Source organism: Cyanistes caeruleus, chromosome 5, assembly GCF_971803275.1.
Source record: "Cyanistes caeruleus chromosome 5, bCyaCae1.hap1.1, whole genome shotgun sequence".
Lineage (NCBI taxonomy): Eukaryota > Metazoa > Chordata > Aves > Passeriformes > Paridae > Cyanistes > Cyanistes caeruleus.
In genome coordinates, this window is record NC_141705.1 from 42,888,542 (window position 1) to 42,912,359 (window position 23,818).

General features: G+C 39.2%; 1 protein-coding gene across 48 annotated transcripts in view; it reads right to left on the reverse strand.

Annotated features, from left to right (window-relative positions):
- Positions 1–23,818, reverse strand: part of TRIM2 (tripartite motif containing 2) — a 119,241-nt gene that overhangs the window by 20,003 nt on the left and 75,420 nt on the right. For 24 of the 48 annotated variants that reach the window (XM_086891340.1, XM_086891329.1, XM_086891328.1 and 21 more), the window contains 5 exons: positions 18,237–18,418; positions 15,836–16,073; positions 9,462–9,613; positions 8,618–8,798; positions 4,872–5,595 (listed from right to left, as the gene is read on the reverse strand). In XM_086891340.1, the coding sequence (XP_086747466.1) occupies positions 4,872–5,595; positions 8,618–8,798; positions 9,462–9,613; positions 15,836–16,073; positions 18,237–18,370 (1,429 nt within the window). In that variant the 5' untranslated portion in view covers positions 18,371–18,418. Of the gene's footprint in view, positions 1–4,871; positions 5,596–8,617; positions 8,799–9,461; positions 9,614–15,835; positions 16,074–18,236; positions 18,419–19,242; positions 19,301–19,948; positions 20,085–22,978; positions 23,465–23,818 lie in introns of those variants that run through there. The other 24 variants (XM_086891343.1, XM_086891336.1, XM_086891338.1 and 21 more) reach the window with 8 other exon arrangements.

Genomic DNA, 23,818 nt, shown 5'->3' on the forward strand with positions numbered 1-23,818 from the left:
GTATGCTCTTTAGCTTTAGAAAAATGTTCTTGAAAGTCAAGGAATTTTGTTTCTAAAGATAAGAGAGACCTATATAAAAAGTTACTCAGAGTGTTCATCAGTGGAACCTTGTAAATATACATCAAAGAAAAACTGAAGAGATTACCCAGGAATGTCACAGTCATGTTTCACAGTAAGTTTAAGAAATAGCAATTTATTAGCACAGTGTGTAGATGAAATTCAGCTCCGTGCAATGTCCTTGTATTTAGCACTTTGCAGCTATTAAACCTATCACCTAGCTCCTAATTTGCATTCAGGCCCTTATACAGCCCCCTCTGCAATGGCAGAAATTCCTCTGCAGAAGATAGCTTACTTCCTAACGTACGCTCAAGAGGAAATCTGATAACTTTGAACTTTCCATTTTGAATAATTCACTACACCAGTGAAGATCTGAAGCCAAGCGCAGGCACTTCAGATGATGAGAGGAAAGCCTGCAGGAAAGCATGTCAGCCTCTGGAAAAGCAGGCTTTTGCTACTGACTCTGCAATACCAAAGGATGATAGCTCCCCTCTGTAAGTAGAAATTTCTTCCTTATGAACATACCTGCCTAAGAGAGAGTCTTCAGCAAAATTTTACTGCAAGACACTACCCCTCTGAATCAAGGCATTTCATCTTTTGTCTTCTCTCCATCATGGGCAGTCACCCATCTCTCCTTAGCCTAGGGAGGCACCAACATTTCAATTGCACAAGGCTGGAACCAGTAGGAGCTTCATTCCACTGTTTCCCAAGCATCCTGGTTAACAGATGAAAGCCTGCATCTTTTGTGCCCATCATTGCCCTGCTTTATCTCCCTGCTGTTCTGAGCTACTGCAGGGCACAAAGGAGGAAAAGACAGAGATATTTTACTGCAAGCTTCTGGGGACTGGGAGAAAACAGGAGAGATTTCAGAAGAAGACTGAACAGAGTTATTGAAAAGCAGATCTATGGCCCGTGGAATATATCTTTTTATACAATTTTTGTATGCAGATAATGATCAGATTTGTTTCAGCCCTATCTAATCCCTTCTGGTATTACTGAGCATAGCCTGCACAAACCAATTAATTTAGCTTTCAACAAACAAAGTGTGCATTTTCTGCTCAAGATGATTCTAGCACACATAAAATGCTTCATAATTTCAATCTTTTACTCTTGAGCAATAGATGTAATACTGAGTCTCACCAAAAAGAAGAAAAAAATAATCTAAAAGCCCATTAACAATGACAAGAGATGTTAAAAGTAACATCATATAACTGTAATAAGAATATGTTCTTTAAATCCTGGGAATCTGAACAAATTTGTATAATGTATATTTTTGATGCTCGTAGTAAGAGAAGGAGTGTTTTTTGCTTTCCAAGTTTTACTAATATGACTAACCTGCTTGCTAACCTAGATTCCCTAGCTCCCTAAAACACAAAATAAAAACATGTCAGTGCCTCCAGCAGGAAGGGAATAGATTCAGAGAGACAAAATCAAACTGCAGAAATACTACAGATTATTGGGAAGACTTAAGAGGTTTTGAGTGGCCATAACCTGTTGTGTAGGTGTCATTTCTTTCCTGCCTACAGCACTTCAAGTAATTCTTCTTGGACTCTTTCCTTTGTGGTACAGAAAAAAAAAAAAAAATAGGTAAAACTAAACAGCATGGGAAGGTCTACATACATATTGCATAGACAGGCACCAAGAAGTTTTCTTGTTTCCCATCATCCTTTTTTTTTCCCTCAGAGTGCCAAAGGATATTTAGTCAAATCTTGCACATTACGAGGCCGTGATGCCCCCTCTTATAATAGATGCAGCTGAAACACAAAAGTCTCTGTAGTAAAACTGCACTGAATTGTTAACCCTATGTTCTTACAGTCTTTCTAATACAAGTTCTCACATGACCTTAAGTTCTAAAATCAGTCAGTCTGTTGATTGAAGGCACACTGTAACCTTTAAAGAGGAATGAATAATTCAGTAGGAACTGTGGCAGATATGCCCACACATTGTTGGTAGTGAAAATGGAGTGATTTGTGTTAATTCGCTTTACACAGTATCTGCCCCTAAAAGTTTGGCCAAGACAACCTCCAAGTCCTGCTCGTGCAGCAGTGCCCCTGTCACCACAGACAGGTATGCACACACCAGGGGTAAGTGTAAATCAGAAGTTCTTTACTGCCACAGCAGCCAAACTTCAAATAACAACAGTCAAATCCAGGTCAGGTCTCTGTCGTCAGCACATCAGAACTACGCTGGGGACTTTGCCAGCAATGTGATATCAAGAGTTCTTCCCTCCCTGTCCAATACAGGTATGACTGCAATGCAATGTAGGCCTGGCAAAATGTCACACTGACCATCACAACCCCGTAGAGTTCACAGTAAGCATCAGAGGGATTTGAGCTAATAAACTGGAAAAGGAAATTCTATTTTCCCATTGCTAGGCATTCCTATTTCTACAGTAGGGAGGCTGGACCAGATGACCCAGTGTGGTCCCTTCCAACCTTATTTCTTTTGTGATTCTGTGAAACACCTGATCAAGAATCCCTTTGCTCCCTCTAAGCCTGCTTTTTAAGCTGCACTAAAGCTATCATTACACAGTCCTTGTTTGTGAGTTTTTATGTGGATAAATTCACAGTAAGGCTCCTATTTGCTTTCAGCATTGATAGCAGAGCAGAAGATGACATTCACACTTAGTAAGAAGGCTGACAGAAGTTTTGTTAAAGGCAATTTTTTTTTACACATTAATGTACCGGCTAAACTTAGATGCTCAGTTCCATGACTGAACAGACAACTAAACAGTCTGAGGAAAAGGAAAATTGAACTTTCTAGCAGAGGGCAAACTCTCCATCTGGCTGTATCTGATGCCAATTCCAAATATAAATAAATGAAGAGAAAAAAATCAGTTGAAGTTGGAAATAGCACCACTACTGCTAAATGGTGTCAAAGAACCCAGCCACAAAAAGTGCCAGAAGGGAAAAAATACCAATGCACACAGCACAGCATGGCAGAGCTGGATCACAAGATGGGGTCCTGGACAGAGCAGGACCTGCTCCTGATGACAGCCACATCTCTTAACCCTTCTTTGAAGGGCATGGAAGAGATTTACCAGGGAAGGTGGAAGTGGCTGACACTGTGAACACCCCTCACCTCTGCTCAGCATGGATGTAAGGCACAAAAGCAGGGTAATGAAAGAAAGACTTTCCTCTCACTTTAGTGCTTCCTACCAGTTGTAGAGGTAGCAAAACCTTTGGACAACATTATTTTCTAGAAATCATAAGAACATTCTTGTTGGCATTTATGTAGACTAAGGACATGCTACACAGATCTGCATGGACACACATGTAGAGATTACACCTGTACAAAAAAATAAAAATAAATTGAGAATATAAATTATTTTAGAGAGAAAAAGAGGGTGCTGAAAACACTCTGCTCTAAAAATGAATTACATGAATGTATGAAAGTGCAGTCAATAATTTGACCTTGCAATGTCTGAAGAGAACCACATGCCATTTTAAAAGCCACAAAAAACACAGAATTGGCAGAAGACACAGTGCACACATCCCCATGAACAAAATGCACTAATGGTGTATTAATGCTATCTCTTGTTAATACTAGCAGGAAAACAATCCCCTGCTAGCAGCTGATCAATTTACTTGTGCATAAAAGCCCATACATCAGCATATATACAATAGCACACTCCATAGAGGAGTATGACAGTGTGATTCTCCAGCACAGCTGTACGAGCTTCTGGCAGGCCAAATAGAAGATTTATCTTGCTCAGTTTAAAATACAGATCAAGATTTGGCCAGGGCCATTGGAGAAATTCAACAATGGGTTCAAAACAGAGATACACAATTGTGTTGGAGAACAGTGATAAGCTTTGTATTACCTCATCAACAAATGAACCAAACCTTAACTTTTTAAAGTGAGCTGAAACTGGAAGTAAATGAACTCCATGAATGCAATCCTTGTGAAAATGTCAGAAGTTTTACCTGTCTCAATAATTTTGCATTTTTTTGAGAAGTGTAAAATCCTAGAGCATTACAGCTGTGACCTTTCAGAAAATGCACACATAAGCCCACAGGAACATCTCTACGTACTCATGTGAAATGAGTGCCTAAAAACTGAACACAGAATATGACTCTCAGCTCTATAAAATAGTGATTCATATATCCCAAATGTGGACACTCCAAGAGATTTCATGGAGCAAAAGCTCTGAGACATGCATACCTCCTGTTCTAATGAAATACATCTTCCTGTTTTGAGTGGTGAAGAAGGGGAGAAGATAGAACTCAAAGCATAGTCGCATCACAGCAGAGTAAAGATGGTTGCATCACCACCTTTTAAAAATAAAGATGGTTGCATTACAACAGAACTAAAAGGCTCTGCACTTCTGGGAAAACATTTAAGACTTCTAAAGTTTATTGTGTGTTGTAGAAAGTAGTTTAAAAAAAAAACAAAACAAAACAAAAAAAATTCTAAAAAACAACACCGCTACAAACAAAAGCCAAACCATACCACTGTTTGGTATTCAAGCCAGAAACTATTCACTAGATGGAAGGGATACAGAAGCAGAAATTTCAAGCTGAAATTACTTTAAGTCGTACCAAAATCTTTGTAATATGAATATTAATTTTTTTTAAAAAATCACAGATCAAATATATCCATTTCTCAACTGAAGTCCCAATCAAATATTTACTGTGAACTGTTAAACTGTTAAAGTGTGTACTTCCAAAATGTACACATAAACAGAAGTCAAGAGGCCTAACGGTATTATCAGGTTGTTTGATTTACAGCTTTAGCTTTACAATAACTAAACTTTTTCATTCAGTTTCCCTGAACTATTTTTAATTATGTCAACAGGCAGCCAGGTCACCTACCTATTCTGAAGATCAAATCATCTTCAATGGGATTCTCTTTTCTTTTGCCAGTGCTGTACATGCTCGCAGGTCTTTTTACAGCTTTCTGCTTCACATGACCACTGCCTGGAGATTTAACACGTCTCTTAACCCCTTCAGTGGTAGGAGACACGTCTGCTGACCTGACCACTTTAAGTTTGAACGGGCTGCCCTTGATATGTTGATCGTAAAGTCTCAGCGACAAAGTGAAGTCCCCTTCTTTCTGAACAGTATACAAAAATTCGTAAGTGCCGTTTTTGTTGTCAAGTATTTCTCCATCCGCTACACTGCCATCAGGCGTGCTCAGTTCAGCAGTGAGGTAAGCATTCCCGGATTTACAGAGCTCCCCATCTTTGTCCTTGGTCGTGATAGTAACGGACATGGGCTGCCCGATCACTGTCTGCCTCAGTCCCTCACCGGTGGCAACTGTTTCAGAGGCAACAGCGTTGGTGGTTAAAATAGTCCCCAGGTTGTGAATGGACTTCTTCAGGCCTTCTGTCTCCACTATAAAGTCCAACTGATCGTTCTCACGGGGCTGCAGCGGGAAGTCCCGCTCGGCCAGTTCGTTCAGCTTGTCACTCATCTGCTTCTTCACCAGCAGCACTTCAGTTTCAGTGCCATGGTTGAGGGCCTGGGCTGTAAAGTTGCTGCAGCTTTTAATGCTTTCCTGTCCTTCTAGTAAGGTATCCAGCTGTGCCTGGAGGACCTGTGTGCATTACCAAACACCAGATTAGCATCATGTTACAAGACCTATCCCAGGAAAATGTGGCATCTAAAGGTCCTTCTAAGAAACACATTTATAGTATCTTATCTTTGAGTTTAATTTAAACCTTCATTTTATAAGGAGCACACTGCCAACCTGTATTTGGAATACAATGTTGCAACACAAGAAATTACCCTGGTCTTGGGATTCAAGACTTTACAGACCCACTGTCACACTAGATTGAACTATTGCCACACCTGTCTTGACTTGTTTGGTTTTGGGTGTTTTGTTTCGGGGTTTTTTTGTTTTGTTTTGGGGTTTTGTTGTTGTTGTTTTGTTTTGGGGGTTTTTTTTGAGCAAAAACTCAGCAACAAAAGTAAAAGTTTGAACCCTGTCCCATCTAACTCTCAGCAGTCACAGTTAATGAGACAGTTCCTGGAACTGAGTTGTGTTCACAGATACAAAGATATTTTGGAGTCATGAGATCCATTAATAAGAGAAGCTATAATAAACTTCTTACTACTGTTTCTTCAGAGCCAAGAGAATCTGTGGGTTACTCCTCTATGGATATGGACAAGAAGACCTCAAGACCTGAATGCACACGCATCCTGAGGAAAAGTGCGATTCTTGAATGAAGTAAATGAAGAAAGGAAAAATCTCCCTAGCAGAAGGTAAATTGATTCCCCAGTTTCAGCAGATAGGAAAGCAAAATATACAGAATGGATTGTGGATAGTGGAAAGAGTTGGATTGAGTAGCCAGAAATTTTGGTGAGCAGAAAGTAGCCACTCCATATTTAAGACTATGAAAGAGCTTCTATTATAGGGTCAGTTCTGACCCTCAGTCTAAAATTCTTAAAACAGTATTAACCTCAAAATTGCTAGGTGTGGGCTGGGAACAGGGCTAAATTTGTGGGATTTTTTAAAACCAATTTTGCAATGAATTGGAAAAAGGCTTCCTGAATTATAACAACCTAGCAGAGACATTTATGATAGTTATGAAAACATTGCAGCTTCCCCCCCCAGTCTCCACTGATAAAATCCCCAAACAAAGGTACCAGTCACACACTTGGTATGTTTTTCCTATACAGAAGAGCTACGGCACAGACATGACTGTGGATAAGAGAAGTTATTTTGTTGACCATCACTGTAAAGTAAGTATTTTTGAAACGTTTCAATTGATGTAAAGTAAACTTAGAGCCTGAATGTATTTGTTGCTATGAAATACTCTTCCCTTGCTATGTAATGTAAAGGCATTTTTTTCTGAATTTTCCAAAGCTTTAAGCTTTTCATCCACTGAAGAAAATCCAAGCTCATGCATTACTGATATGGGAAAGTGATAACAACACAAAATCTTCTGCAATTAAAACAGAATGAACAAATTTCAAAACTAAACAGAAATTTCAAGTCATCTACTTTTCTAGGGACACAGAAACTTCTCAACATGCAATACAAGGCATTTCTAATCTGTCTGGTCTTTATTCAAAGACATAAGTAGTTAAAGAGAGAGCACAGCCAATAAGGTCCCAGAGAGACAAAACTCCATATGCTTCAGATAACAGGCCACTAACTAAAAGAAAGGCAATTTGCAGCTATGTTTTAAAATCAATACTTTCTTAAGACAGTTTTCTTTCATTACAAAAATTGAAAATATTAAATCCTAACATAAATAATATTTAAAATGCATGTAGAGTATTTTACATCTTACACTCTTTCAGTCCAGACAACAAACTGAACTGCAAACTTTTTCCTAGTAAAGTGAAGCCCTTTAATTTTTTCATTTTTTAAAAGCATACGATCAGAATGATTGTATTTTGCAGGACTACCCGGCATTCAAAAGTAAAATCAAATTTCAGTTGGGGTTTTTTTATACAAACAGCGTAGATGCCTCTTTTACTGCTTACGTATAACTTCATAAAAATTTGATTCTCTAATGCTCACAGTTATTAAATTATTTTAAATCTCTTTAAACAACAATAAGATAATTTAAAATCATATTCTATTTTGTACACTTTGCAGACTTCAGTATTTGTGGACTTTGTACACATACAGAATATATTTGCTCAATATGGAAGTAAGTGTGACATCTTGAATACATTGTGACATCGTGAATACATTAAGATGAACCTGGGATCTAAGCCGACATTATTGAAGCTCAAACTTCTGTAAGCTGCTGCTTAGCTCTGGAGATGACTAAATTCTGTGCCCCCATGGTTTTGGGCTCCCTGTGTTCCTGAAAGCATGTATCTTGTGCATGTTAGAATTCCTCCATTTCCACAGGCTCAGCAGTTCAGCACCTTTCTAATGATGTTTTCAAGCCTATTCTACATTCAAGAATGCAGCATTTCTCCACTTCAGACATCTGGAGATGCTCAAGCTGCTCAGTAATGGCACTCTTGAAACTCCAGTTATTGATGCTATTTTCTTTTAAAGGCAACTTTCAGGGAGAAATCTTTCTTTATAAAGCAGAGAACTGATGCCCAGAAAAGTAAGGACTAAATTCCTTCATTTTCCTGATTCAGACCTAATAATCCTCAGCAAAATCTCTACCCACCAGGCTACAGTATTTTCTTTGTAAATGCACAGGTTTCTGTTTTCTTCCTCTGAAGCTTGGTCTACAGTACAGGGGGAAAACCTGCAGAATCAATCATCCAGATAGGAAGTGCAAGAGTGAATACAGCTCTGCAGTCTGTTACTCTCCTCACTCCCCTAAGAAAGCGAGATGTCCCTCTAATCTTTTTGTATTCCAACAGGTGACATCTAACATGAAATATGTCACCAAGCACTGGAAAGCAAAACAGTGCTTTGATGCTAAACAGACAGCCTTAGTTCTTCAGGATACATTGTTTGGCCTGTATCTTCATGCTCATAAGGCTGGGCACCCACAAGTGAGGCTCTGCAGCAAACTGTTTCAGGAAAAAGTTCTCTGGATCTCAGACACAACTTGTCAAACTGGCGTCCTGCATAGTTTGTAAAAACTGGCTGATTAAATTAACAGCTTTTCATTGAAACAAAACATGCATCTTACTTTGTGTTTAAGGCCATAATTCACTTCCAGTTCCATGAGCAGCACGCTCTTTCGCACATTTAAAGTCTTCTGGAGTTCATCAAAAGTGGAATGAATGTCATCTACGATGCTAGCCTTTTGGTTGGTTAACTGGTGTATGATTTCAGATATAAAATGAAGTGCTGAGTCAATCTCTGGAAGCCTGAGGGAGGAAATAAATTACAAAGATTGCTGTTTCAAAAGTCATTAAACATTGGCCCTTGCTCTGGTATCTTTTGATTAAACCCTCTCGTCAGCAGGCTGTCTTTAAATTTGATCATTTCCCAGAAGTAAGTTCATTCTTTTTATAACCACCCAGTGGGTCTGGTCTGATAAAATAAGGTTAAGCCACAGTCCTCCCTTGTGCAAATCCATTAGACTTTAGGCATTATCAACAATGAGGCCTTGGATCCTCTGTCCTTTATGCTGTATATCTACTTAAGAAGATATACCTAGATTTATCCCACTTTTTCTCTTTTTTTAAGCCATCTTGCCACTTAACACCCAGCATTATTTATTTAGCTATCATTAAATTCATGACTGACCAGTAGTTTCCTCCTTAGCATTTTATATCCCTTCTTTGGATGACACTCTCATTTCTAATGGCCTCTGTTTTGTGAAAGACACATAGGAATCTTTTGCTCTTTTTGCTAACCCCTCAGTACATTCCACGCAATGGATTTTTTGTTCTTATGCTAGCCTCACTATCCCCATTTCCTAGGAAAATACTCATGGTATTATTTAAACATTAAAACATCTACCCCAGTCAGCACAGGAAGCCAGTGACAAAACTGAAAATGGAAAATAGTCAGTGGAGTCTCCATACCTTTTGTTGACAGCATCCAGTTGGACTTGGAGGGAAGCCTTGTGTTGCTCCACCACATCCTTGAGTGGTACCGTGGGATGCTCTGCGTGTTCTCCCTCTGTGCACTCCCGGCACATGGCTGTCTCACAGGACTGGCAGTAAAACTCCATCACCTGGAAAAGTGCACAACTCTACACTCAAACGTGGCAGCAGTAACGTAACTCAAAGCACATCTTACTGAGTCTTGAACTCGTTTATTAGCCAAGCTCTGAGACAAAGCTTCTGCTTTCTTATGCACCAATAATTTACTGCCTAAAAGATGGTTGTTATTCTTACATATTTTTTTCTATCATAAAGTGTCAGAACAGTAGCCTGTGTACAATGCTGGACTTCACTGCTGGTCCTAACATCATCTTCATAATGTGTAATAGTAAGTTTTGGTGTCTATCTTATGTACCCTGTGAAACAACTCAGAAAACCAGGCATTCAACTACCCTCACTAACTTGATCCTAAGCCTTCCCATAGGGTCTGCTAAAGAAAGTGTAAACTTAGGCTGTTTTTCATAACAGGACCACTCTTGAAACACAAACTCAATGGATATCATCAAACAGCAAGTTTATTTGCTAGAAAAAATGAACTAAATGAACCAACATGCTGCAGGGGTAAATCTCCATATCCCATTACTAATCCCTTAAAACCATTAAAACCTCATATCTGAGACTGTAATAGGAGTGCTGATCTACACTTGAAAGAGGAGATTGTTTCAACCTGTTAAGTACCCAACAAGATGCTCTTTAGAGATAAAAATAGATCTTTACATGTAATAGATACCTCAAATTCTGAATATATTCATGAAGAGAAAGAAACAGAGAAGTGCTGTGCCCAAAATCATATGTTAGTCAAAATAATGCACATATATGTAAATTTGGCATGAGACTTTCTTTTACAGCTAGGAAGTCCTTGGGCACAAAGCATTTTAGGCTTATTAAGAAGGATATAAGGAAGTTCGTAGTAAATGCTTCAAAGCAAGACACTGGCAGCTCTTTTGCATTCAGAGCATAGCATCAGAATATTGAATAATTCAGCTGATGCTTCTGGCACTCAGACATCTTGCATCAACAAAGATGGTTGTGCTGGAGTTGCTGGTTGATGAGGTGGTTGTGTAGAACCAGTTGTTTTCAGGTGAGCAGAGGGATTTGGAACAGCACCATGCAAAATAGCTGTCTGCTCCAAGGCATTTTGAGAATTAAGGAGGGGGAAACAAGAACCATGATTTGCACGTGGCTGTTAGCATTAATAGGATTTTTCTCTGATAAACTCCTTTCCATCTTATTCCCATTCTCGCCTCTTATCTCACTTCACAAGATAGAGGATTCACATGAAGCAAGGGTTTAGTAATTTGTCATCCACTCGCGTAAGCTGAGAAAATTTAAAAGTTGATCCAAATAACCTGTATAACATCAAATAGATCAGCAGCAGGGGGAAAAAAATGTAGACCTTCTAAACAAGTCAACCTTCATGAGCACTACTCCAGTCACTGTGAATTTAGCAGTCTCATTGTAGCAGATCCTCCAAGGCCTGATAGTTACTTTGGTAGGCACTGTGATGTGATGCATTCTTACAGTGCATAGAGGAAATCAGTTAAACAGAGTTTAGGATTTAAGTTCTTTTCAAAGCTTCAAATGTTTGCAATCAGAAGCAGCCAAAAGAAAGAATATTTTATTAGGAAACTCTGAAATCTTCTTATATGGCCAAAAAAAAAGTTTCTTTTGCATGAATGTCCAAAATCCATCTTTCTGCCTCTTAATTTAATGCTTAGGTTCAATATATTTCAAAAAGCTCTTTATTTATTCAGTATTTTCATCTTAAGATACAGTGATTAGAATAATTTAGTATTTATGTTTTCTACTGACCACCCCATAATAAACATCATTATATTTGCAGCCACATATATAAGAAAGGAAGCATCTGATTTGCATAAAGGTTGTTCAGCCTGAACAACTTTCTTCTTGTTTATTCAAGCATCAGGGAAACACAGAAGCTCAAATGATAATAGTAAACAGATCACAAAGATCTAATGTGTATGTCTATATAGAAATAGTTGTCCTTGCCTGAAATTCAAAATATTTGAGAGAAGCAGCTTTCATTTCCCACTATAATTTTTGTGTAGTGCATAGAAGAAGGAGAAGGAAAACCTAATAATAATAATACAATTCAGGCTTCAACTGTCTATATAGGCTGATTTCATAAGATTTTTTTTTTAGCATCTCTTAATCAGGCAAGACTAATTTCTAACTGCAGACAGACAAGTATTACTGGCTTTTTATCTCTCTCCTCCATGCTCAACATGGGCATCACATTTTGTGACACTCCCAGAAAATTTTTCACTATGACAGGTTTGCGTTACAAAATATCTCAGAAAATGACATTTTCCTCTCCTTTCCAAATTCAAGAGAGCTTTTGGGCAGGAAATACTGTAGCATCCAGCACTGGCTTCAGCTGTATTTCCACCAAATTCAATGAGAAATTCCCATCAGATGTAATGAAATGTGAATTAATATCCACTGGTTCTGGAATCCCATCCACTAATTCCCATCTTAAACCAGACCAGCATATTTCACCACAATGATGTAACTAGAAACCCATGTGCATCTTCACCGCTACAATTCAACTGAATTTACAGAAACTTTTAAAATTGCATAATCAAGGATGCAAGTACTTCTGAACTAGGTTTCACAAAGCCAAGACACACGAATTCCAGCCCTTCAAAGTTCAGGTCTTGAGGAAAAAGCTCTCACCAATGAAGCTCCTCTTTAAGGAAGCTCCTCTTCCCTAAAATCACATTTGAATAATCAAAAATCACATTGAAAATCCTCTACTTTCTATTTGTTTGAATTAAAAGAGCAGAAGAAGAATGAGTCATCTCTTTGCCGCCCACCTTCCTCATATCACACACACATGCTTAATTCCTCTGTCCCAGGGCTAGTGTGCACCTTAGTTTTGTATGCTTTGGCTTTCAGAGGAATGTAAGTTTGAATTACCTGAGGGCACCTCTGAGATACCTGATAAAATTTAGCATGTGGGTTTTTCTCCCTCCCTAGTCACAGCTTTTGCCTTACCCACAGATTACACTTTAATGGGATACATGAGTAAGTCACATGGTGGGAAATACAGAGGTGAGGAAAAAAACAAGGGTTTAAAAGGTAAGATATGAAGTCACTTCAACAGAATATCAAGGATAAGTGAATTTTTATTTTTCTAAGAGAAGCATACAGGCAGTAAGCAACGTCTCCACAAGTTCAGGAAGTGTTTTTGTAAGCAAGATCTTATGCCTGTCAAATTGCCAAGCTATGCTATGATCTTTTGAGAAAAAGCTAGTCAGAGATAAGGCATTCTCTCTTACTAAAAGTGTTTAATTTAATACTGTGTATCCTCTGTTATTACACTCTAAAGGCAGAAAATACATTGCCCCACCTTCTACATTGTAAAAACATGGAACCTCCACTCTGAACTGGTTTTCAGTTCAAATTCAAACAAAACCCAAGTATAGACATTTCAGAGGCTACACCACTCATTAGATACAGTGGAGTTAGAATTTAGCAATTAGAAATAGCCTTCCCTGCCCTGGCTTCTGTACTTGCCTCTAAATGATTGTGGATGAATGTTTCCAATCCAGAATGCTTTTATACACAAGAGCTGCAGATGTTTCATAGCTGAGAATAAAGCCAATCTTATTTTAATATATAGGTGGGAGATAAGAATCTTCTAGTAGATTCAAAAGTTCCATATGTTCCCTATTACCCTGATTTAACAAGAACATACACTTGTTCTCACTTTTTTATAGTTCAGGCACAGGTAACCATCTTTTGTATTAAGATACTACAAGTTAAGTTTCATTCTTCGTAAGAACATACAGAACAAAGATACCACAGCAGAGGACTGGGAGGATGTGCACAGAAGGAATAAAGTAAACATACACATATGAAAAACATGAGTGATGGGAATAGGAGACCAGCTGGGGAGTGAAAGTATCTAATCTACATGGCCTGAGGAAGGCTATGTTGCAAGCAGACAAACAAGCAAATGAGAAAGTATCTCTGCATCTTTCTATCTCATGCAAGTTTCTATCTCATTTTAATCACAGAGTTTTAAGTCCAGGATGGCTGAAATGATTGAAAAAACTTGTTTAAACAGAAACTTATTTCCAAGCTAATATGAAGAAAAACTGATCATATTTGAAAGAAATATATTTGATGCAAATAGTAAAAATACAATGGGTCTGACCCTGCCCCAAGCAGTATGTAAAAATTAATTAATGTATTTAATGCAGAATGATTGCTGGTTCTGACATTCTCCTCCAGCTGCCAGCTCAATCCTTTTTCACTTCTTGAAGACCTCAGTAAAGTTACTAGCAGCCAGGCACTTAGAATAATAGAATACCCTGAGCTGGAAGGGACCTACAAGGATCATCAAAGTCCAACTCCTGGCCCTGCCAAGGACCACCCCGTGAGTCACACCATGTGCCTAAAAACATTGTGCAAATGCTTCTTGAACTCTGGCAGGTTTGGTGCTGTGACCACTTCCTTGGTAAGCACATTCCAGGGAAGATATTCCGGATGAAGATTTTTTAGCTATTTTCTAGTATCTAACTTACTTGCCACACAGTGCTCTTGTGTCCTGAACCTGTGAAGCCAGCATAATCCCACTTCCTCAGTGAGGCCTAAGGTGCCCAGCACCTTGTCCTTGACCCAGCTGTCCAGCCTCAAGCAGTTCTCCCCAAGTCTTACCTCAGTTCCTCCCATCACAAGGACTAATGTGTGCACTTAGCTTTTAATTTCTTAACTTCACAAAGCTTTAAATTGGAGTCATCCTCAGGCTATCCCCAACCCTCCCAGATATTTACTGAAGCGAGAGGATGTTCCCATCACACACCACTCAGAGTCCTAAATGGCATGCTATGTTTCAAGGCAATCCAAGTAAGTTTAGAGGATTTACAAATGCACCTTTCCTTATAAAGGAGTTCTCAGAGAGGTATAAGGTGGCATATTCTTGATTGTAGACAAGCCAGGTTTTTTTAAACATACCCAAAGAATAATCAGCTGATAATTTAAAACACAAAATAAATAATACCTTAATTTTGACATTTTTCTGCATTTCGCAATCAAATAGCTCCTATCAGAATGGCTGTCAGAAAACAACTGTGATTCATTTTAAAGACAGCAAATAAAATGCAAACAAAAAATAGGAATGCATTAATCAGTAACCACTACACACACACAGGTACAGTACACATTAAAAAAAGCTACACCAGTTATTCATTAATCAGTGTGCAACATCAGTTCTACAAGTCCACCTAACTCCAACAGAGAAGGAACTGAGCTTTTCCTCTATTACAGTAATCACTACCTATCAGGTGAATTACTCCCATACAACCAAAGTACCTGCACTAAGTATCAAATAACACCGAGTCCCCAGAAAGTTGTCTTAAACTACTGATACATGTTTCTTGGCTTGCACAGAAACACAACATTCAGTTTACAACACAGCATTGCTGAGTTTTGTGGTCTCTATTTACATGTTTGCAATAGCTTAGCTACAAGTCAGGAGCTCATATGCCTATTGGGAAGCTGCACAGGTTAACACTGAAAATTGTGAAGTAAGCAGAGTTAGAGCTGTTCTCGCAGTAATCTGTGAATGTTAGCTCATTAACAACAATATTAACAGTTGGGAGTACTTGCCAATGAATATACTGATATTATTTGAGGACGTGTGTTGGGACATGCTAGGTAAAAAGAGTAGGTGGAGGGAAAAACAAAGCAACCTTCAAGAACTGATATGAGAGATCTACAAAACACTGCAGATAAACAGCAGCTCTCTGTTTCTAGCCTATAATGATCCAAAGCATCCTAAGTTAAAACTCACTTTTATTTGGCTGTGCATTAATATGTTCACATATCTTTTGGTACTGCCCCAGTGCAGTACTAGGTCATTTAAACTCCTAAGGTCCTTGTCACATATTGCCTGACAAACACACACATACCCACAGCAATAGTTGATGCTACAAGCACAAGGGCTAAGGAAACCCAACCCAAAGAAGTAAAGGCACAAGGTTTGGTGAGAATTATTGCAGGACAATAATTCTGACCAAATGTGCCAAAAGACAGCATCATCCCAGATGACTGGTAAGATAAAATAATATCCTGACTACTTCACTACGAGCATTTGAGTTAATTTGAAGAATCACTTGTCTTTTGCTGATGTATTATAAAATCAAAGAAATAGAGTGATTCCACTTGCCCTGCTTTCTCTTTAGGAAAAGACATCCACGAAACCCAGACAAGTCAGCACATATCAATCAATACCTGTACATAGCACAGGAGGCCGTCTCACTTACATTTCCATCATGATTGGGGCAGGAGAGCGGTTTGCCTGCAGCAACAGCAGTGACAGTCTCCAAGATGGAGGACTCCTCAATGCTGTTGTCCGGCGTTCGCTGCAGGACATCCATCAGGTTGGTAATAAAGAAGTTGTTCTGGAGTGCAGAAACCCCCTTCTCTGGCAGAATGGAGGTCTGGCGGCACACAGGGCAAGAAAGGGTTAAGCTATGGGCTGGAATGTAATTCTGTAAACACCTATGGGGAAGGAAGGTGGAAGGAGAAAGAAAGGAAAAGCATCATCAAAGAAGGAAAAAAACCCATTCATCAGTTAAAGAGCTAGTTTGAAATAGTGCTATCCCTACTTATAAAAGGAAAAGTACATCAAACAGACTTCTGAGCTAAAGTCGTTATGGTAATATTTTTTTCTTTTAAACCTTTTTTTTACTCTGCCACCGGAAAAAAAAAAAAAGGTTCAATAAGCAGACTTCATTAAAAGAGTTATAAACTTCACTAAAAAGTTATCTTTTTTTTCAGATATTCATGCAGTTGATCATGCTTTCAGACCCCTACTGCATCCTTCTCACAGGACAGTAAAAATTTTAAACTATCAGATAAAGTCTGACTGACATGAAGTTGCATCAAGTATTTGAGCCTGTGCCTTTAACTGACTAACCAGTGCTTGACCTTTGTCTTTCCAACAGAATCATCTTTAATAACTTGTGTTTGTGGGTTTAGTCTTCAGAGGTAAAACATGGTCTCAATAAAACCAAAGGAAATTTTTTCATTTATTTCAATTTGGAAAGTTATTTGGCAGATAGCCAAAGTCAACAGAGCTTTCTTTACAACACAGAGAACTACCTGCTAGGTTATCACATTTTATGTTAAAGGGAGTTTTGGAGGAAAATTTTGTTTGTGTTTGATTGAGGGGGAGGGGGCAGTGTTGGGGTTTATACAAAAAAATTAATTTCACAGAGAATATATCTGACACAAAAGTTCAGCAATCAACAATACACACAATATGCAGCAGGCTGACCTAGGTGAGACTTAATTCCACTTTTGGCCCTGAAATTGAAGTTAACACCTGGCTGGGCATGCAACTTACAGTTGCATGCAATATACCACATTCAGTATGGTCCTGTAAGCAGAAGAAGCTTTGCAGAACGCAGTTCTTAAGGGGAGCAGTGCTACACCAAATTCCTCATGGGATGCCAGCTGAGAAAGTGTGACCTCACACAACTCTACAGCTCTTATCCTTTTCCAAGGGTTTTGGTTGCACCACTCTTGATCTTCCCCTGGCAGCCCTCTTCCTGACCCCTCAGTAAGGGCTCCATGAAAGGGGAGCTTAGGCTTTGCACATCAGCACTACACTGGAAGAGTTCTTCCAGCCTCTCTCCATAACCAGATCAGCCGAAGAGGATTACAGGGTAACCTTAGGTTTTACACATGAGCAGAAGTCAGGAAACTTAACACACCATGGTGAAAATCTCACCTCACTGACTCCAGTAAGAGTTTCAGTGCTGCCTTTTTCAATGCTGGGATTTCCTATTCTCCCACAAAAGACCAGTTCATCTGACACAGACAGAAATCCATAGTTTTTCTTTCACCCTGTGCCAAGTTAGAGATTCACACCACAATTCTTGCTAAGAGGTGGAAATCTCCTAAATTAAATAAGTGTTCACACCACATACCATTTATAAAAATTCTCCTGCCATTCAATATACAACCCAGAGTTGCATCCCATCATCAGATTAAGCTCTAACCACTAATTCTTCAGCTCACTTTTCTGCAGGTGCTGTATTTTCTCCACAATTTGATAGAAAATGCAACATTAAGGTATCATTATGCATATTCAGTTCATTCAGCCGAATACAGTAAAAGGCAGGTTGCTGGTTTATCATATTTCTTTGCAGAGTTTTCCCACTTCAGTCAACCAAAATGCAGAATAACAAAGACGTTTAATCTCAGGTTATTAATAATGTATATATCATGTCTAACCCTTTAACATTAAAGGATGGGATAATTACTTACTGGCTTAGTAAATCAACTAAGAATTTTTTCATTGTTTCTAATTATATAATAATCAAAATAAATTTGAGACAATTAATTTGAGGTCCAAACTCTGGCTATCATCACCTTTCACACTGTAGTAACCGTATTCATTAGTTTAATTGGATTTACTTTTTGTTTACTCTCGCATAAAGGGAATATATTCCAAATATGCCACTGCTGTCTCTTCCTTCCTGCCTGCCACAAATGTGTTTTTCTACATCCCTGCCTTCCCAGCCTTGCCAGACTTTATCATGCCCTAACATAACATACACAAGTAAAGGGAAAAGTCCCTGTCCACCAAAGGATGCCTTGTCCTGTGCTTGCAGCACGACACAAATGCTAGGTTAGCAGCATGAGGAAAGGACTTACCTCTCACAGAAAGTGTGCAGGCAGGGAAGCACTTTGGGGTTCTTGTAACGGTCCAGGCATATGCTGCAAATCAGAAACTGCTTGTCAATCTGACGGACCACAGGACTTGGGATGTTGGAGCCTTCACTGGCCATCCTAGACCACTGACATATGGGTCCTGTTCCCTTCTACCCTGCACGCTGCTGGAGCGGGGTGGGGAAAAGAAGAAAAGAAGAAAAATGGCTTATAAACTCCATGAAATAACAAAATCATTGACTAATCCACTCATGTTTTATCCTTATGCAGGAATTCATATTTCCATATAAAACCAAAACAAGAAAGAATTAAACTGCTAAAATGGTTTATCACTGATGAGAGCCAGGGAAACAGTCAGCAACATCTACAACACTTCTGTCTGAGCATTCTGGAAAGGCATGCTGCCTCTGGACTGAAAGAGTTACAGGGCTGTCTGGTTTTAAAGAAAACCCATGATAAAAACGTTCTCGCGCCAATAGGTTCAGCCAGTGCTAACAAACATCGGATTTCTTACATCTACAGTACCGCTGGCAAAATGCTCAAACTGGAACTGCACCAGCCAGTCAAATGGCTGCATCACAGACAGAGTTTGAAAATGGTTCATCTAACAATTTTTTTCCCCCTTTTTGGTGCCAGTATTGCCAAAAATAGGGTACATTTTGACTCCAGGAAGCCCCCAAGAAGAAAGCTCTAGAACCAGCCAGCCCCTGGGAAGGGAATGCTTAAATTCTGCATCACTAATAGGGATGAGGTAGGCAAAATGAAAATCCTCATGATAAAAAAAAACAAAGCAAAGAAGAGACAACTGATAGCCACTGAGAATCAGCAACGGTAGGGTGAAGGATACATGAAGCGCATCCAAATAATAAATGCAATTAAAATGTCGTTCTAGGCAGAACTAGTAGTAAGAATCGTGTTTCTAGGATTGAGGATTCTTCACAATCTGGCATATAAAGCATGAAATAAAAGGCTAAGAAAAAAGTCTACTAACTGTTAGAATTAAAATCGCAGGTTAAAGAGATGGCAGCAGGCTTGGAACGCCTCCTGTCCTGGAACAAGGCACAGGAGAGAAAAACGTAGGTTCTTTTCAGCTGGAGATACAGATTATAGCCAACAGAATAAAATGTGAAAAGAGAAGACAGAAGGAAAAGGAAGGAAGCAACCACAGAAAGAAGTAAACTGCCTGCTAAAATAATTTCGGAAAACCTGGCAAGCAGAGTCCCTGGCAGGGTGGCCCAGCAGGAACGCCTCTCCATCAGCATTTCTAGCAGGCTGAAGTGCCAGGAGGCGCAGGCGCGACTGTCGCAGCACTGAATTCTGCCAGACCTCCCACACCCACAGCAGAACCACGAGCTGCCAGCCCAGCTGGGCTTCTTCTCTGCAGGTACACTCCTGAGGGGTCTAACTTCTTCCTAAACAATTTCTACCCCTTTTTAGTTACCCATTTCAGACAATTTGAGGTCTAGCTTGAGGGCGGTTCAGGCTTTCCAAGACAGAAACAACAAGCCTTCTGCTGATCATGCTTAAAGGTCACTCAATTCCATAATTATTTGTGTGACCTGTGTAGCATTTTATTGTCAGTGTTACATTAGGTCTTCTTCCTGTGCTTCAATGAATGGCACACTAGTCTGTCAGAGTTGAACCCATGCTGCTCTCCCTGAGCTGTGCACTTAGCCATACCGGTATGTTTTACTTACTACACTGAGCAAGGGGCTGTTTCTAGGATAATGACAGTGATTATGGACCGTAAGTCAGCTGTGCTGGCTTCCCTGATAACAGGTTCCTGGGGCATCGCCTCTGTGTTAGCAAACAGAGCAGCATAAAGTTATTCACAGTTCAAATACCCAACGGCAGTAACTGACATTTAATTAGATGAAAAACGCTTATGGCAGACCCTTTTGTTTCCTTTTGTCCTAAGGAAGGGGAAACTGCAATGATAAAAAGTGCTCTAATACTCATGTATTATGTATCATGTTTGTTCATGACCCAAAAATGCATGATTTCAGGATTGATGATATTTGTATGTCTTTTTAATATTTTTAAAGATTAAAAAAAAATTTCTTTCCACATCATAAGATAAAATGTATTACATCAACTCAAATTATTTTTTCCTATTTAAATGCCATAAATCACCCAGATTAAACCTTAGGAGATCAATTAGCAAACCATGTTACTTTTAAAAAGCCTGAGTTAAAGGTGGCTTTACAAAAAATGGAACCAAAATATCTGGCTTTTACAAAACAGAGTAGAAAGACAATCAAAAACCCATTAACATATTCATACATTTGGCAGCATAACATGCAGAACATCAGTGACATGTTTCAAAAGGAAAATTCATTTTACCACTTACACAGCTGTGTTTGCCTCCCACTCTCCCTCCCCAAATTTTGGGGCAGGGACCCAAACAGATCAGGGAAGATAATCAGAAGCAGGAAGATTTCTTATCAAAAGCATGGTTTCCAAATTGGACACACAAACATGTGTAATTTTTTTGTTATAAACTGTTACTTTTTTTGTTATACTGGAAAAAGCTGCACTTAAGATATGAAAGAACAGGTCTCCAGTGAATGCTGCCTGTCATTTAACAGAAAAAAGTTCTCTAGCAACCAGGTATTTTCTGTATTTCATTTTTCCCTTATCAAGTAAAGCTACAGCAGCAAATAGTGCTTACAAAAGAAAATCTGCTGCTGTCTGAAAAAATAAATATTGATTTAACCTGTTTCTCATCTTAGTTTTTCACATTCCCCCAATGTCATTGCAAAATCAAGTCATTCCTAGCATTTCATCACAAATCTCATGCCAGCCACTTTATTTTTCAAATGCTCACGCTTTAAGCTTTGTCAATGAAAGAAACCATTAATGATTCAGAAATAAGTGCTTTTAATATTCTGTGTTTTGTCTGAAATGCAGCAGGCCATGACTGTCATTTATCCCCTATGCTCACATAAATCAGATTTAATAATGCACCTGGAAATAGAATTTGAACTGTACGTTTCAAGTTTTGGTCACTACCTGGTACAACAACTTCTTACACAAAAGGTCCCTTTAAAAAAACCTTTTAAGTATGGGATTTGCAGGATTCTGCAGACTCTCTAAGGCAACTCCACCTTTGATGTAATCTCGATGAATGCGATGAAACTATGAGAAGGATGATTTTTCCCATTTACTCAATGAAAGAAACTGTACAATCAATGACTACTTGAAGAAAACCTGGAGATTTTAGACAATGTTTTTTAATTTCACCACACTGTATTTTTTCTGATTTACTAGAATGATTGCAGCAACATAAGTTTTTAATGTATTAGCAGTGGGAGAATTTGCAAAGTAATGGAACTTTTACAAGAAAAATGTTCTTTTTTTTTTTTTTTAGTAGCCTCTTCTGATCTCAAAACCTGCCAGAGCGCTTTTCAAAGGTTCATTTTGTCTCACAATCAAAATAGAGCATCTGAAGCATGAGCTTTGAAAACAGGGCTATCACTTCTCCATATAGTTACACTTGGTAATTCAGACATGCAAAGCTAAAGGACTAGGAACCATTGCACCAAACAAGACATAAACCCCCACCCATTTATCCATAACATACACACTCAAAACCAAATTCAGGTTCGCTAAACCAAGTGCAGTAAAGGGTTCTGAAATGTACTCCCTTTGTCGTCCTTTTGAGGCTCAAGAATCTCTATTTTCGCAGCCACCCCAGAAACAGCAGTAGTCTTTTTCCTCCTGCTTGTAGGTACGATTTTAATTTAAAATATACTAGACAGCAGAGAGGAGAAAACAATGGCTCTCTAAGCTAGTGGAAAGCTTTGCCCCGCTATGCATGCATGCCTTCAGGAAAGCCAGGGTGCGGCCCCACCCATATGAAAGGAACTTCCTATAGCACTGGAAAAGGGGGGAAAGAAAAAAAAAAATCACATTAGGTATAGCAAATAACAGTTCCAGAAGAGTTGTTACAGGTAGACAGAGACATGTAATAGAAAAATGCACCCTTTCTACAGGTATCGTCAAACGAGCTCTGGAACTCCTGAAAATTCTCTATTAGTTTCCCAGCCGAGAAAAGACATTGGGGAATCAAGTAACTGTTCACTTCATAGGCTTTTATTCCTAAAAGAGTAGAATTCCGTGTTACTGATACACTGCTGTCTCTGAAATCCACCCAGCCAGAGCTGCAACTAGCCTGAAAGTACAGCCTGAGGAGAACAAATTGCTTGCAGCTTATTCATCCTCCTCTTATCAATGGTATTCACAACCTAGAGGGTCTATTCATGTACTATGAATGAATAGGTTTCCAATGGCAACCTTTCCAAAGGAACAGTTAGGCCTCCAGAGCCATAAGAAAGGGTGGGGAACCTCAATAATGTTGCTTCAAGGACTGGGAGAGTTGAGGCTTAAAAGTCCGTAAACAGATACATCACCTGTCCACAGTCTGTAGGAATAAAGAACAAATTCAAGCCATTTCTAGCAGCAGCCCCCAGATCAGCCAACACAGAACACACTGAGCAAATCAGAACCGCCACACAGTCCACTTGTGTAAAAGGCTTGATAAGCTAAATTTGCATTCCTTTCTCTCCCACTCTTGCAATCAGCTTACTGCCTTGTTTAAAACACAGCAACCCTCTTCATTCTTACAGCATGCAGAAATGTAATGAACGATCAGGGGCCAAAACAGGAGCAACCCAGCAGCAGTCACCAGGAATAACACTGAGCAAACTTGAGCATTTCAGACCTACCCATCTTTGTAGAAAAATAGCTTAATCAGTGCAGTGCTGAGGATAAAATCCTTGCAGGGACGGAGCTGCAGTTCCGCAGTAATCCAAACGAACAAACCATCATCTGTTAATATTTCAAGCCTCACTCATGAAACTATTAAGGAAACCCTATCACAGCACAATCATTATTAGAGGCACAAGAGATTTTGTGCTCTAAGGAATGACACTCCATTCCATGAGGAGGACAGGTGGAAAGAAAAATGGAAGAATAAGAGGAGGCCCAGTGAAATCGTCATGAATTTTTTTTTTTTTCTCCCTGGGTCATTTACAAGTGGGAGACCCCCTCAGGATTCAAACCAATCAATCTTTATTTAGCACATCCTTTTCTCACTCAGCCTGTGTAGAAAGACTGCAGCAAATGGTGCAAGGGATTGTGGGATGGGGATGCAGCAGAGAGCTGCAACCAGATTCGCTGGGTTATTTTTTTTTCCTCCCTACTCAGCAATCAGCTGTTCCGAGGCTCCGCGCAGGGCCATTGAATTTGGTCACCAGAATGTTATTACAGGATTAGCAGGCGGAGACAGCTACCACTGTGCATCTGGCATGTCAATGCAGCTAAGAAATACATATGCAAATATTACTCACAAATCGGAAAAAGGATTTAACTCCCAAGGAGAGAGTAAATATTACGTAACATCCATTACCAGGACAGCTGCCAGAGATAAAACGAAAGCACTTTCGTTTAAAAAGAAGATAAAGTTTAACATTTAATGATTCCACTCGGATTTTTCTGGGATTCTGGGTATTTCTTGGAACGTAATTCTTCCCTGCTCCAACTTTCAGAAGCAACAAAAGACCCCA